Source organism: Phaethon lepturus, unplaced genomic scaffold (genome assembly GCF_000687285.1).
Source record: "Phaethon lepturus isolate BGI_N335 unplaced genomic scaffold, ASM68728v1 scaffold17624, whole genome shotgun sequence".
Taxonomy (NCBI): domain Eukaryota; kingdom Metazoa; phylum Chordata; class Aves; order Phaethontiformes; family Phaethontidae; genus Phaethon; species Phaethon lepturus.
In genome coordinates, this window is record NW_010537169.1 from 1 (window position 1) to 13488 (window position 13488).

At 36.7% G+C, this 13488-nt stretch overlaps 1 protein-coding gene across 1 annotated transcript in view; it reads left to right on the plus strand.

Annotated features, from left to right (window-relative positions):
• Nucleotides 1-467: 467 nt before the first annotated feature.
• The window catches only part of RPAP2 (RNA polymerase II associated protein 2), a gene marked incomplete at its 5' end in the record, with an annotated part of 39403 nt that continues 26382 nt past the window's right edge, over nt 468-13488 (plus strand). The window contains 9 exons of the mRNA XM_010286412.1: nt 468-513; nt 1493-1607; nt 2259-2357; nt 3401-3466; nt 4640-4728; nt 6588-6623; nt 7490-8429; nt 9507-9601; nt 12041-12121. Coding sequence (XP_010284714.1) covers nt 468-513; nt 1493-1607; nt 2259-2357; nt 3401-3466; nt 4640-4728; nt 6588-6623; nt 7490-8429; nt 9507-9601; nt 12041-12121 — 1567 coding nt within the window. The remainder of the gene's footprint in view (nt 514-1492; nt 1608-2258; nt 2358-3400; nt 3467-4639; nt 4729-6587; nt 6624-7489; nt 8430-9506; nt 9602-12040; nt 12122-13488) is intronic.

The window sequence follows — 13488 nt, forward strand, 5'->3', positions numbered from 1 at the left end:
GGGCGGGCGGCAAAGCGGCTCCGTGGTGAGGGTGCCGGCGTGGAGGCCGTGTTGAGTCCTGCCCGGAGCAGAATCCAGTGGTGGGGCAGGTGAGGACAGCGTTTCCCAGCAGTGGGGTGCAGAGGTAAATCTGGGCTGGAGAGCCAGTGGAGAACCAGGGTGAGCGTGGTTGGCACAAAGTCATTGTCAGAATTATTTTTCCTTTAGTTTTCTGACAAAACAGAACACGATGAGAGTTGGGCCTCTCTGTCCTCAACGCTTATAAAAAGCGCGTCTAACTAGTTGCTGAATGGTTACAAGCTTACTGAAGTCAGTCTCAGCCACCAAAAGCAAGTTTCTAAACAATTCTCTCAATTGTGCTTACAGTTTAGAGGTTTTAATGTTTTTCAGGTTCCAATATTTTCCACTGTTAAAGGAAGAAGGTACACTAATGCCTATATTTCTACATTTCTATATTTGATTTCTAGGAAATAAGCATTCACCTGCTCTGAAGAATGAAGATGCTTCTCGCAGGTATATTTCTAACTAACGCTATGTGGCATCCGTGTTGTTTCGCCTCACTTTGAAATTGTATTCTCTGCCTCGTGTGTTTTTTTGCTTTCTCAGAGTACCATGACTAATTTCAGGAGAATGCCAGGATCAACATCATGTTTGGAGTGATGCTATGTAACTTCTAACAGCATGCATTGTATTAATATGCTAAAAGTCTATGAAAGTAACCTCCAAAGTTGTATTTCCTTAGCCTGTAGTGCTTGCTTTTTGCCACCTTAACTTCCTTGCATGCGTGCATTTTTCTTTCTCCACTTTAAAAACCAAACTTGAGAGGAAAAAAAAACATTTTCTGCCCTGGACAATTACCTAAATACTCATTTGACTCTAGCAGACCTAGACTTTCAGGTGAATAGCATAGACCTCTATCAGTTAAGACAGCAGAATGACTGTACGTTGACAACCTCTGTGGGAAGCACTGCCATACAGAGAATGGAGACTCCTAGATGGTTGCTCTCTGGGTATTTGCTGACAGTAGAATAGTGGCAAGACTCAGGAACACTCATGAAATATACTGTAGTGGAATTTGTTTGATTTATTCCTTCCTTTACTTTGTACCCCAGTCCTTTTTTCTTCCTGCTCTTCATGTCTCATCCAGCTCCCAGTCTCCTGGCAATAGTCCATAAATTGTTTGTCCCAACGTTCTTTGTCCAGCCAGTTCTGGGTTTCCCTCTCTTGCAAGAAGAGTTGGGTAACCTTGTATGGAAGTACTGCAGTCAATACTTTTCCTGACTGGGGTGGAAATAAAACAAACCAAGGTTGGAAACTCCTTTGTGGTTATTACAGAATTACTAGTCCAGTTACTTGTTGCTTTTTTTGGCCAACATGATGTGATGCAGAAAAATGTAAGCTACTGTATTTCAGAAAAAAAGATAAAGATACAATTGGAGAATTGTTTAGGGAAGTCTTCCTTTTGTGGCATTCAGTGTCTGTTCTGTTACAGGAAAGCAGCTCTGGAGGCTGCTATGAGAAAGAAGATTGAATTTGAGAAAAAAGCATTGCATATTGTTGAACAGCTCCTGGAAGAGAACATTACTGAAGAGTTCCTTCTGAATTCTGTAGGTGTTGCAAGTTTTTATACTACTTTGTATCTCAGTGTTCCTTTTTTTTTTTTTTTTTAGCTTTCAGAAAAATTTGCTGCAGTTTAAAGTAGACAAATAATTTATTTCCTCTCGTCAGCTCTGATGACAATTGCCTTATTTTCAAGGGTTCTGCAGTGAAAACATGGCATAGTTTTGTGGGACTGTGTACATTGATGAATCCTCACTTTATTACCACAGCTTTTGTTTATACGTCTGTGGTTCTGGACTGATAGGTGAAGTATACAAATTTAGGTTCGTATTCAGATAAAGTCTCTATAATGCCCCACAGTTTATCTGGCAGCACAGTTTTGCTGGAATGGTATGATGATTACTCCTGTTAAGGTTGTAAATAGGTGTACGAAACATGTAAACAGAGGAAAATTATGAAAATAGGTGCAAATAGAGACAAAATTATGAGGCTTTTCTATATGTAAAAAGAAGTGCCCGTGTCTGTCTTCTTTATCTATATACCCTTTTACCATTTTACAGTGTAGGTTCTAAATGTTATTATTAAACTTACTAAATAACTGTTATAAAATTTTAAATATTTGTTTATGAGACATTCTGAGTATGAAAAATGACATATTTTCCGGTACCTGTTGTTGAACTATTTTCTTGTCATTTTAGGGAAAATTTATTACTCCATCTCACTATAAAGACATTGTTGATGAACGGTCTATCATCAAACTATGTGGTTATCCACTGTGTAAAAATAAACTGGAAAATGTAAGTTGCTTTTTATTAATGCTGTTATCATAAGAATGTCCTCACAATTTTTATTCTTTTGCATTTGCTCTTTAATTTTAAACTTAAATGTTAAACATAGATTAAAATACTGTCAAGTATTGGGCTAGGCATCATATCATTCCATTTCAGCATAATCCTTCTGAAGTGTAAGGTAAAATTCGATCAGTTGACAACCATTACTGTATGACAGAATCAGTTAGCATCTACTTTGACAGTAATAGAGATGACTGAGGTATGGCTTCATGGCCTTCCTTTGGTCATGCAAAAACTTTCTAATCTTGTTCCTTCTTCAGTCTAACCACATATCCCTGTGAGAAGGATTGAAGTGAAAAAATATTACAATGCAGGGATATCACTATGTGGAATGCATATACATGTGCTCTAAAAATGTATGTTGCCTGTGTCAAAATCATAGTCACACTTATTTAAGAATGGTATGTCAGACCTTAAGCAGAACTCAGAGTTCACTTAGATAATCTGTGATGTAATACCAGTTGTGGCACACCTGATTATCTGAAAAGAAAAAAAATCTGCTCAAGTAAAAAAAAAAAATTTTACTGTTTTGGACTTCATATGTTCCCACAGAAATTCACTTGGAAACTGTGTTATACTTTAAGTTCCTTTCTGGGTTTGTCTGGGTAGTGGTGGGGGTCTCTGATAGTACAGTCTCATGTCCATATAAATAGATACGGATTAAAGAAGGACCTGTTTGCAGTTGCCCAACACTTAGACACAAGTAGTTTCTACTATGGCAGCTCCATTGTTTGATGTTCAGCACTGGCTTTCTTGTGGATCTGCAGTTGTCTTCTATTGATAGTGAAATGTAAATGATGAAAGATAAATTACCTTTCTCACATCTGAGAAGGTACATTGTCAAAAGAATTGAGAGAAAAGGTGGTTGTAGTATGCAGTTTAGTTAAAATGGAACATATTACACATACTAAAGTATGTGAATTAAGAATGAAGTTTTCTGTAAAGTCATGATGGAAGTAACAGTCTTTCTGGTGAAAACATTGTTTTAGGTGCCAAAACAGAAGTACAGAATTTCGACAAAAACGAACAGAGTTTATGATATCACTGAAAGAAAGGTATGGTAACAAGACTATTTCTAAAATGTATTTAATATTGTCTCAACATCAGAAATGCATTTTGTAACAGCATTCGTATAGTGGCTTGATTTAGAGCCAATATATTCATGAACTGCTAGAATATGAAGATTTTTGTGCACTTCAGTTTCTATATGCTCTTTTTGGAAAGACAAAAAATATTTATTTTCTTTTCTAGATTTAAACATAACATGGAAGGTTTTACTTGGTCTATTGAAGACATTTGTGAGGAAGTGTTCACTGGTTTGCTCCAGTGTAGTCAATGAGGTTTAGTAGGGTCAAAATGCACATCCTTTTCATTCTCTGAAGTCTGCAGTAGTGTAGTACAAGTTACATCTTAGGCATTCCTTAGTGTGACTACCTTTAGGGTTCTTTTTTGAGGACTTTTCAACATAAAACCTATGTCTTCACAAAGTTTGGTTTTTTTCTTTAAGCATATTCATGTGTGTGGTTGAGTAAAAGTCATCTTTGCCTGCTCACAGGCTATGCAATCACCTGCAGGTGCTTATATGCTAAATTGTAGGGTAAATGTTTCTAGTTCCAGAACAAATTTCTTCAGTGTCACTAATATACATTCCTTTCCTCTGGTTACCACTCTGGGATAGCAATTCCCAGAATTTTGTGTTTCTCAAGCTACTAAGCAAGACTCTGAGAAGTGGGATGTTTTGTCTTGTTCCCTGATGGAAATGTGCAAGTTAATTTTTCAAAGACACTGCAAAATTTTAGCTGTTGTTCTGAGTATTGCAAAATATCCAAGTTCTGTTGCCAACCAAAATTTTCATTATTAAACATCAGAATTCTATTGCATGTCTTTATGACCATCTTCTTGGGTTAGGGATTGCTCTTTGAACATTTGGGTTGTTGGTTTTTTTTAAATTATTGTTATGTAGAATCCAACATTGGTTTGCTTCTCAGTATGTAATAAAAGTGCAAAAAGCAGAAAAGTAGGGAAAAAAGAAGAAGCTTCAGGTGGCTTGTGAGGAATGGGATAGACCTATTTGATAGGTTTGGTTTATCAGGTGAATTAAAAACCCTGGCTTAAAAAGGAATTGATACTTAAATTTTATAGGCATAAAAAATTATTACTTTTGTACCTTTCCATGAGTATTAAAGTTGTCTTTAGTCTGATTTTCCTTCTTTCTCTCTGATTTCCAGTGCTTTTGCAGCAACTTTTGCTATAGAGCATCTAAATATTTTGAAGCTCAAATTTCCAGAAGTCCAGTATGGATGCGAGAAGAAGAAAAGTAAGTGTAACCTTATACATTCATTGCTTCTTTTGAGAGTATTATTTTCTCTATCCAAGCTGCAATGCATCAAAATGAGTAGTCTGAAGCAGAGGTAACTAATGGTAACATTTTAGCTTAACATGGTGTTTGTTTTAAAAACTTGTTGCCCTATCAATCACAATAATTGACATGACTTGGTATTCCTCATGACTACTCAGTAGATATGACCATGTTCGTTTAGAGCGCAGACCAGTCATAAATAATAGTCAACTCCTGTTAACTTTAAAATATACTAACTAGGACTGGATTTTTACAAACCATATAATGTACAGGATAAATTGCTCTTATCCTGTTAAAAGAGATTTTCTAATTTTAGCACAGTACTTGGCATTGGTCTTAAGGTTAGGCTGTGAATGCATACACCTGACAGCAGGCTGTAACATGAAGAGGTTCTTTATACTGGCTAAAACTCTGATTTCAGATTGCCCATTTCCTGCTGCTACTGCAGTACACATTTTGGAACAGTGTGATGCAGTCCATGTTCCCAGCATAGGAAACAGACTTGCAAATAATGAATTGAGCCAATGGGTGTCACTGTTTAACAATAAATACTTGCCTAGAGACTGCTCAGCTGAATTTATTAAGCTTTCATCCTCCAAAACGCTACTTTTCATAGTCTCCTGGTTTTCAACAAAGGAAACTAGCTGAAAGTATACGTGTGAGTTTGGTTTCACAGTTCAAATCAATCATATGAAATATCTTATCAGCGGAAGAAGAGGTTTAGAGCACGCTAATCTGATCTGAGGGATTCTAGTAGGTAAAAATAGTCTCTTTATTAAATGTTTAAGTAAGCTTACCAGTGTTTTTGTGCTCTTGTTTTGATGCCTTTAAAGAAAGTATTTCTAAAATCTCCCTTTATTCTCAACATAAGTGTATCGTTCTGATATGACATAGTTAATTATTTATGCTGTGTGGTGGGGAGGAGGCAGTATTTTCAAAAACCAACGAAACAAAACCCCAGATAGTTCTTGGTGATGTATGTCTGCACAACCACATACATGTGCACACACTGAGAAACATTTACACATTAGGATATCTGAAATTCTTTTGACAGAAAAGGCTACAACCTCCAAGTAACATTTTAAATAAATAAAGATATATATGGAATATTCATATTTTTTGCATTAATTTGGAGCATTTTCCTATAAATGGCCTAGAATTGTTTTTACAGTAGGAACTTTATGACCTGTGAGGATCTTGGCATGTTTACTTTGTTGAAGAGGAGACCAAAGGGTGATCTGAAAGCAGTCTACAGCTACTTGAAAAAAAAATTACAATTACAGAGCCGAACTGTTCTTGGTTGATGGCAGAAAACTTAACAAGGGGTGATGGCCACAAATTATGAAATCCACCATGAATGGTTCAGGTTGGACATTGGGGGAAAAAAATTGCACTAAGGTTATGGTGGAGTGAAACAGGATAGTCAGCAATGTTCTGAAATCTCCATCTTTGGAGGTTTTCAAGATTTAAACTTCATGAATTTGTGGCTGACCTAGTCTAGTGCTGGTGACAATTGCATTACAAGCAGGAGATCAGACTAGAGACCTCCAGATGTTCTTTCTGACTAACGTTTGCATGACTTGCTGATTCTGTTAAATGTCGTTCAGCATAACAGTGTCGTGCTGCAGGCACATGAGTCATGCTGTGTGAACATGTGTGTATAAACCTGCTGTCACTAACTGTGCTTTGAACAGAGGACTAGAAGATCCTCAGATGTCCCTTCCAACCTGAACTATGTATTTTATGTATTAATGTGTATTTCACTCAAGCGCATTGATTTAGCAGGAAAATCTTCATTCTGTATCTTCTTTTTGCAGACCACCAGACATAGAGCTGCTGAAGGAAGGACAGAGGTACACTGAACAATATTTTTTTTTGTTATGTGCACTTATAATTAAAAATATTAGCATAATATCAGGTGAAAGGAGAATCTTTGGTTTCCTGTGCTATAGACAAGTCCTTATTAGAACTTACACAAAGGATTATTTGTCTTGTTTATTTTTTTCCTTTGTGATTCTATAACAGCGTATTTGATCTGTATGATTTAGTGTACAGCTGCTCTTGGCCTGTATGTTTTAATTGAGCCTGTTGAAATCTGAAACAAATAGGCTGTTTGTACGTTGCATAGTTTATATCATCTATTCTTTATAAAGCAAATGGTTCCAATTATATGTGATGAAAGCTTAATCTAAAACACCTATATCGGCTCAAGTGAAATTGTGCTAGTCTGTCATCTCTCTGTACCTTGCTGTGTTTTGTGACTTTTTGTTTGTTTTCTTTTGCAACACATGGCCATTAGGTGGCAAAACTACATATGCTAAAAACATCTCTGCTGTCCCCCGATTTGAGGGTTTTATATTCATATGTATGTTAAGATGCCTATCTTAATTTTAAAATTGTGCTATTCATCATGCTAAATCTGACATTATACTGTTGTGTTTAATAACATCTTGCTTATTATTATTTTCTAACTGCCAATAAGCAACTGAGAATTTACTTCTCTAAGTAGTGTCTATACTTGTCATCTTGATTGCAGAACATTACAACACTTTGAGTTTGAGAAGACTTTTAGCAGAGCAGCCATGATTCTTAAAGGAAAAAAGTATACTTCTATTACAAGGGAAAAATGCTTTACTTATCTTTCTTATACAAGAATTAAATGCTATTACTGGTAACACCCATTTCTTATTTCATTGATAGCTTGTGTTTTCTGTTACAGTGGACAGTCTGGAGAAGAGGTGAAACTATGTGATGAAGTAATTAAAGCTTCTGACATTGAAAATCCTAGGATATCTTCAAATCCATGTGAATCTGGTTGTCATGACACAGGCAGCGACAGCAGTAGTGATACTGAACAAGAATTTGTTTCTTCTGTCTTACCAGGAAGTCAGATGAGTTCAGCCAATTTTGCACAGCAATTGCACAGAAACAGCATCCTCAAAAAGAAGTGTGCTCAGAAAGTCTATTCCAGCCCTAAAACTGAAGACTCATATGTGGCAGAAGCCACTGAACGACTATCTAATTGTAAATTAGATGCTCAGGAAGAAACATATGCTTGCTCTGTTCGTAATAAAATAACTGCAACACCTTCAAAAAATACTTCTCTAGGAAAACCAAGTGCTTCAGTAAATAATGAAAACACCTGTAGTGGTTCACAGATCGTTTTTCTAGGTGTGAGCAAAAGAGGGGCAGAACATCTTAAAAGAACACTAGCTAACTTAAAAGAACATAAAAAACCTGAACGGAGGGATCCAGTTAATTCCAAAGGCAGTTTATTAGAAGTGCTTAAGCAAACACTTACGGAATGGAGAACTGAGGAAACTTTAAAATTTCTCTATGGCCCAAACTACACTTCTTTATGCTCATCAGAATGCACATCATCTGTGAACCAGGAGAATGAAGAACTTGATGAGGATGACTTAGATGCAGCTGATGATCTTAACACTGTTGCTGCCAGGGAGTCTGAAAACAGTTTGAACCATTCTTTACCTTTCACAAGCCCAGATGGAATTGTTAGGCCTGTGCCTAGTTACGAAAAGTTAAAAGAAGAAACAGAGTTCCTAGAACTCCGAGTAAAAGAGTTCTATAAAGGAAAGTGCATCTTGGCTGAAGAGGCGAATGCACATGCACAAGCAGAGGAGCATCCAAGCAAAGACAAAGTAAGTGTCCAGTGGAAGTGTCGAGGCTGTTTAAAGCCTGTCTTCAAAGAATTATTACAAGCTCTTTGCTTCTGTCATCAGAAGTGGATATGGCCAAGGTAACACCAAGCTATTAATGTAAAATAGTAAACAGTTGGATAGATTCACAACAATCCCATAAGGTTGAGGAATTATTTTAGGTTGATAGGAATGAGTTTGTATGACTGTTTGTGACACATTAAATTCTGACAGCTTTCAGTTTGTGAAGCATGAAGGTAAGGAAGGTTTATTTAGATGAAACAATCTGTCATAAGACAAAGTAGACTTGAGGCGAGGAGGGACCGTGTTGTTTTAGGGTTTTTATCCTCCCCTTTGATTAATTAAATAAAGTTTTTATTTAAAGATTTTTTGCCCTTTATTCAAGACATGGTATACTTGAGATTGGATTTCTTGAGTTAGACTAGATTGCTGGCAATACTTATTGTTAAAATTCTCTGAGTTGGAACCTGCTGACTTGTTTGGATATGTTGCTGCAATCTAGACAATTTGGAAAAGTCCTCAGGAGGATTTGCAGAGCGCAAGAAATAGAGTGGTCTGAGGTTTTACCCCTTCCAGGTCAGACAAACCAGCTGACAGCAGCCGGGTGGTCTTGTCACTACTGTAAAAACATTATGCTGACTAGGCTAGGTAGGTTGTACAGTTTATGCTGGCATGTGAAATTGCTTTTGCCTCTAAAGTTCAAATGTGATATTCGCATCAGACCAATTTTCATAATGCTGCTTCTTGTAAAACAAAGCTATTACACTGATTCTTGAAAAATGTTTACTCTGACTTAAGTTTTGAAGAAATTTACCATTAGTTTGATTAAAGTATCTAGAATACAGAAGGGGAAAAGTAGGTTAGCTGCACGCTGTATGTTGGGTCAGATTAAGCAAACTTCTGTCCATTAAGAAATTACTGGCTGGGTTTTTTTGTATTCAGAGATAAGAGTTGTCTTATGTTTAAACATTTATTGGTAAGCTGTGATTATTTTGATGCATTGACTGTAATTAAATATTAGGTTATAGCTGTTAAAAGGTTTTTTTTTGTCTTATACAGGATGATCAACCGGAAGATCTCACCTTCCCACTTGTTGATTCAAATGCACAAATGCAGATTAGAAAGCGAATCGTCCTTGAAAAACTGAGAAAAGCGTAAGTATCCTTTACTTTGGTAAATATCAAGCTGAAGTTGGTGCTCATTTACCATCATTTTAAGAGATAAACACACTATGCAAGGATGTTCTGGCTTTTTCTAGGTGGTCTTAGACATAACTTAAACCTGATACTGCCCTAAAGAACTTGCTTATTTCTGAGACGGTCATCTGCAGTACACTTGCAGATGTCAGTTTGCACAGCCTGATGACGTAGATGTCAGAATCTCACTATTAAGGTGTTCTCTAGAAGAAAGCTGTCCCGTCCTAGAAGCATTGGAGCTTGTAGTTGACATTGTTCCAGGCTGGCATGACAGCATGTTACCACTCTTCAGTAGTTGGCACAAGTCAACGCAATTGTGCCGTTACACTGAAAACCTCCATGGTTTTTGGATCTAAATGTTGGCATAACACATGAAGCTTAAAATGAGAATATGTGCTTAAAGGAAAAAAAAAAATCCACAGCAAGTCCTTTATTTATCATCCTCCTTTCCCTCAGTTATCTAGAAATAATCTAAACTACTTAGGTTCTTGTAAGTTGTTTAAGAGCAGATTCTGATGGACATAAAATATGAAATATTTAAATAGCTATGTATGTACCAACTGCTCAAGTCTGAACTGAAAAACTTGAAGTTGATTGGGAAGAGTGCAAATATTTGTCCTGTACATTAAGTATACTGTTACTGGTAAACAAATCTGCACAGAAGGAAGTGGTGTTTTCAAACCTCTTAATAGTTTAAGCAAAGGTCTTGCTAAAAAAGTTTCGAGGCCATGTTTGGATGACTGGTGTCAATATGCCTCTAGCTGCAGCCATTAAGGGCTCTCAGAGTTGAATCTTAAAACTTTCCAAACACCAGACCTTTTTTTACATACATAAAAGGGCTTTGGAGTCCCAGAAAAGAGATTAAGGGATGTCTGCTCTAGCTGTTAAAATTATTAAATTGTCAAAATTGAGAGGACCTTGAAAATAACTCCATTGTCAAGGCAGTGCAGATAAATGAGTGTTTGAAGACCATGATTGTGGTGTTTGTTAGGGGTATTTTGCTTTCCTATGGTTGTAGTTTGTGTTAGCAAGCCAAACTAGCTTTTGCAGACGGTGTGGTTTGGGTTTTTTTTAACTAAAAAAATGCACAGCCAAAACTCCCCTCAAAAAAACTCCGTTCTGTTTCGATCTGCAACAAGTGTGGATAGGCCACGAACATGGAATCAAACCATGCTGCAAAAAAGGTGGCTATCTCTAATCTTTCTGTAAGTGTCAAAGTCACATAGATTCCAAGGACTTCTACTGTATGGTAAAGCAGTTTTTCTGCTCCTACAATTTTTTCCACAAGTTTGTCAGTAATTTTCAGCTTCTAGCAAAATTTCTGTTGAACTTAAAAGTCTAGTATTCCATGAATAGAGGATAAGAAAGAATGTTTTTTTTTCTTAGTTTCTTCAAAGGTTTTATTCTTGACTATCCATTGGTCTTTTTAAATTTTATGAGGTGATGCAGTAGTCCTGAGTCTCTTACTCGATTAAGAGAGACAAGTTTCATTATGATAAAGCAATGATTTCTTGGTGTGTTCAGATGAAGTCAGTGGGAATATGAATATGCCCAGCATCATAAGAGTCCTGTGCTCAGTTTTTGTAAAACATGCAGTGATGTAAAGGAGAATAGAAATCTTGATTCTTCCAGCAATATTGATGCACCATGCGCATATACACATATAAATGTAAATAACTGGATATTCAAATGAAAGATGATACTAACTGTTAAATAGGTAAATGGAGGCAAAAGTTTCATCCTAAATGTGAAAAACAATGCATGTTATTTCCAGCATTTGGGGATACTGAAAACTAGTTAAACAGTATGTGCAGTTTGTTGTGTGCTATATCAAATTTTTATGCACAGGCAAGTAGAGAGGCAATCTGAAAAATTTTCTTGTTACCCTACTATCAGGCTTACAGTGGAGTGTTATTTCTGTAGTATCTATGTGAGTCTGAGGTTAGCAGGTATATCCTCTGTGCAAACCTCATTTAGACATATAGTATTCTTTTGTACTGTTATTTTTGAACCAAGTAAATACAAATATTTGAAACATTAATGAGGCCTGGAATTCTAATCCTCATAATGTAAACACTTCGATTTTTTTGCTAAGGATATGTTGTCAGAACTGAAATATGAAGTTAATAGAGTATGCATGTAAAACTATATTTAATTTCTTCTTCATGTTCACACTGAAGTAGGGCTTCTTATTTTTAAAAATAAGCTGTTGTGAAGTGAAGGTGTTGCCCAAATACCAGTCAGAGGAATCGGAAATGTAAACTACAGGCTTGATCTGCTGCACCAAAGTCAAATCTCCTTTTCTTTTTATTAACTTTCATGAGCTGTGATGGAAGTCCTACTTGAAAAGAAATGAGAGAGGAAAAGGTATTTTGACCAGGGTCTTTTGTCTTCTAGATTACCTGCAGTTTTGGGCCCTCTTCAGATTATTCCAGGTGATGTATACACAGAGCTAAAAGGTCTTGTCAAAACTTTTCGGTGAGTATTGGTCTGTCTTTAGAGATTATTCTTGATTGATTAATTAAGCGTGCTGTTGAATGATTTGTGATTTGGGCACAGAGAGGGCCCTGTTGCAGATTTGCCCTTTTCTGGCTGTGTGTTCATGTAGGTAATGTCACATTCCCTGTGGACTAACAAGTCAACCCTTTCCCTGCTCCTGACAGTGGCTAGGTCACCAGGAGTATTTGTAGATTTTTAAAAACTAGGCCAGTGGTCTCTGGAGGATGATGGTGAGTCTTTTAAAGGTTCTGCTACCTCGTCACCTCCTATTAAGTGTGAGTTTCTGAGATCTGTTGCTTTCTTTTGCTCTGGCTCCTTACAGCTGGGCTAAATGGTTTTAATGTGATTAATAATTGTTACCACTAACTTCTAGAGCCAGGAAGAAGGTCCAGTTTGACCTGTCTTGTTCCTGATTTCAAGGGGAAGTAGATCTAGTGGACACTTTATCTGCAGAGATGAAGCTTCTGCTTCAGTCAGAAGCACTAAAGACAGTATTTGGAAACACTGTGATAAACAAGGAGGGAAAACAGAATGGAGGTAACTTTTCTGAACATTTTTAGGTTTTCTTTGGGACACAACTCATAAGTTGGACCTACATCATGTCCTGCTTCTTGAAGTATTGTCAGGAAAAGGAGCAACAACACTTGTAACTCTGTGTACATTGCCACTCTTGAAACTCCCACCCCCAGCCCCAACCTACCTGAGGTTTACATGTAAATTTTCCAAAACTCATTCATGTGGCATTTGCCACAAGGAGTCTAGGCTTTGGTGAATAGAGACCCAGCTCTACCTGATTCTTTATGATTTATCTGATGTCTGGAAGGGTGCCACTAAAACACAGATCTCTATATGCAGCATTTCTTACTATGGAAGGTAGTCTTTTCCTTTCTGGTGACTCTGTGCATGGTCTCTTTTATTTAAAAGAATTGTTAGTGTTTGGACTCGATTCTGTAATTGCAGTCTTTAAGTTGTGATTAACCTTTTATTTTAACAACAACGCTGAAACCAGGGAAGATATTTTTGGTTGTATTGGAGCAGCACGTATATACTGTATATATACCTACTATTTCAATAAGATCTTTGTGTCTTAAAACTTAAAATAGTTTTATTGCTCTGCAGTGTAAATGCTTAACAGTCACTCTAGCTTATGGATTGATAGAACTGGAAAAACTACATTTGGTCTCTTTCAATCTCCTTTTGTATGATTGATTATGAAAGAAGTCCTGGAGGTTCTCAAAAGCAAACTTCTATTTTAAATAATTTTTGCTATTCAAAGACAATGTGGCCTGAATATGAAGTTTTAAAAGTGGTTTATAGCAAAGGAACCGTGAAGCCAAAATGGACTT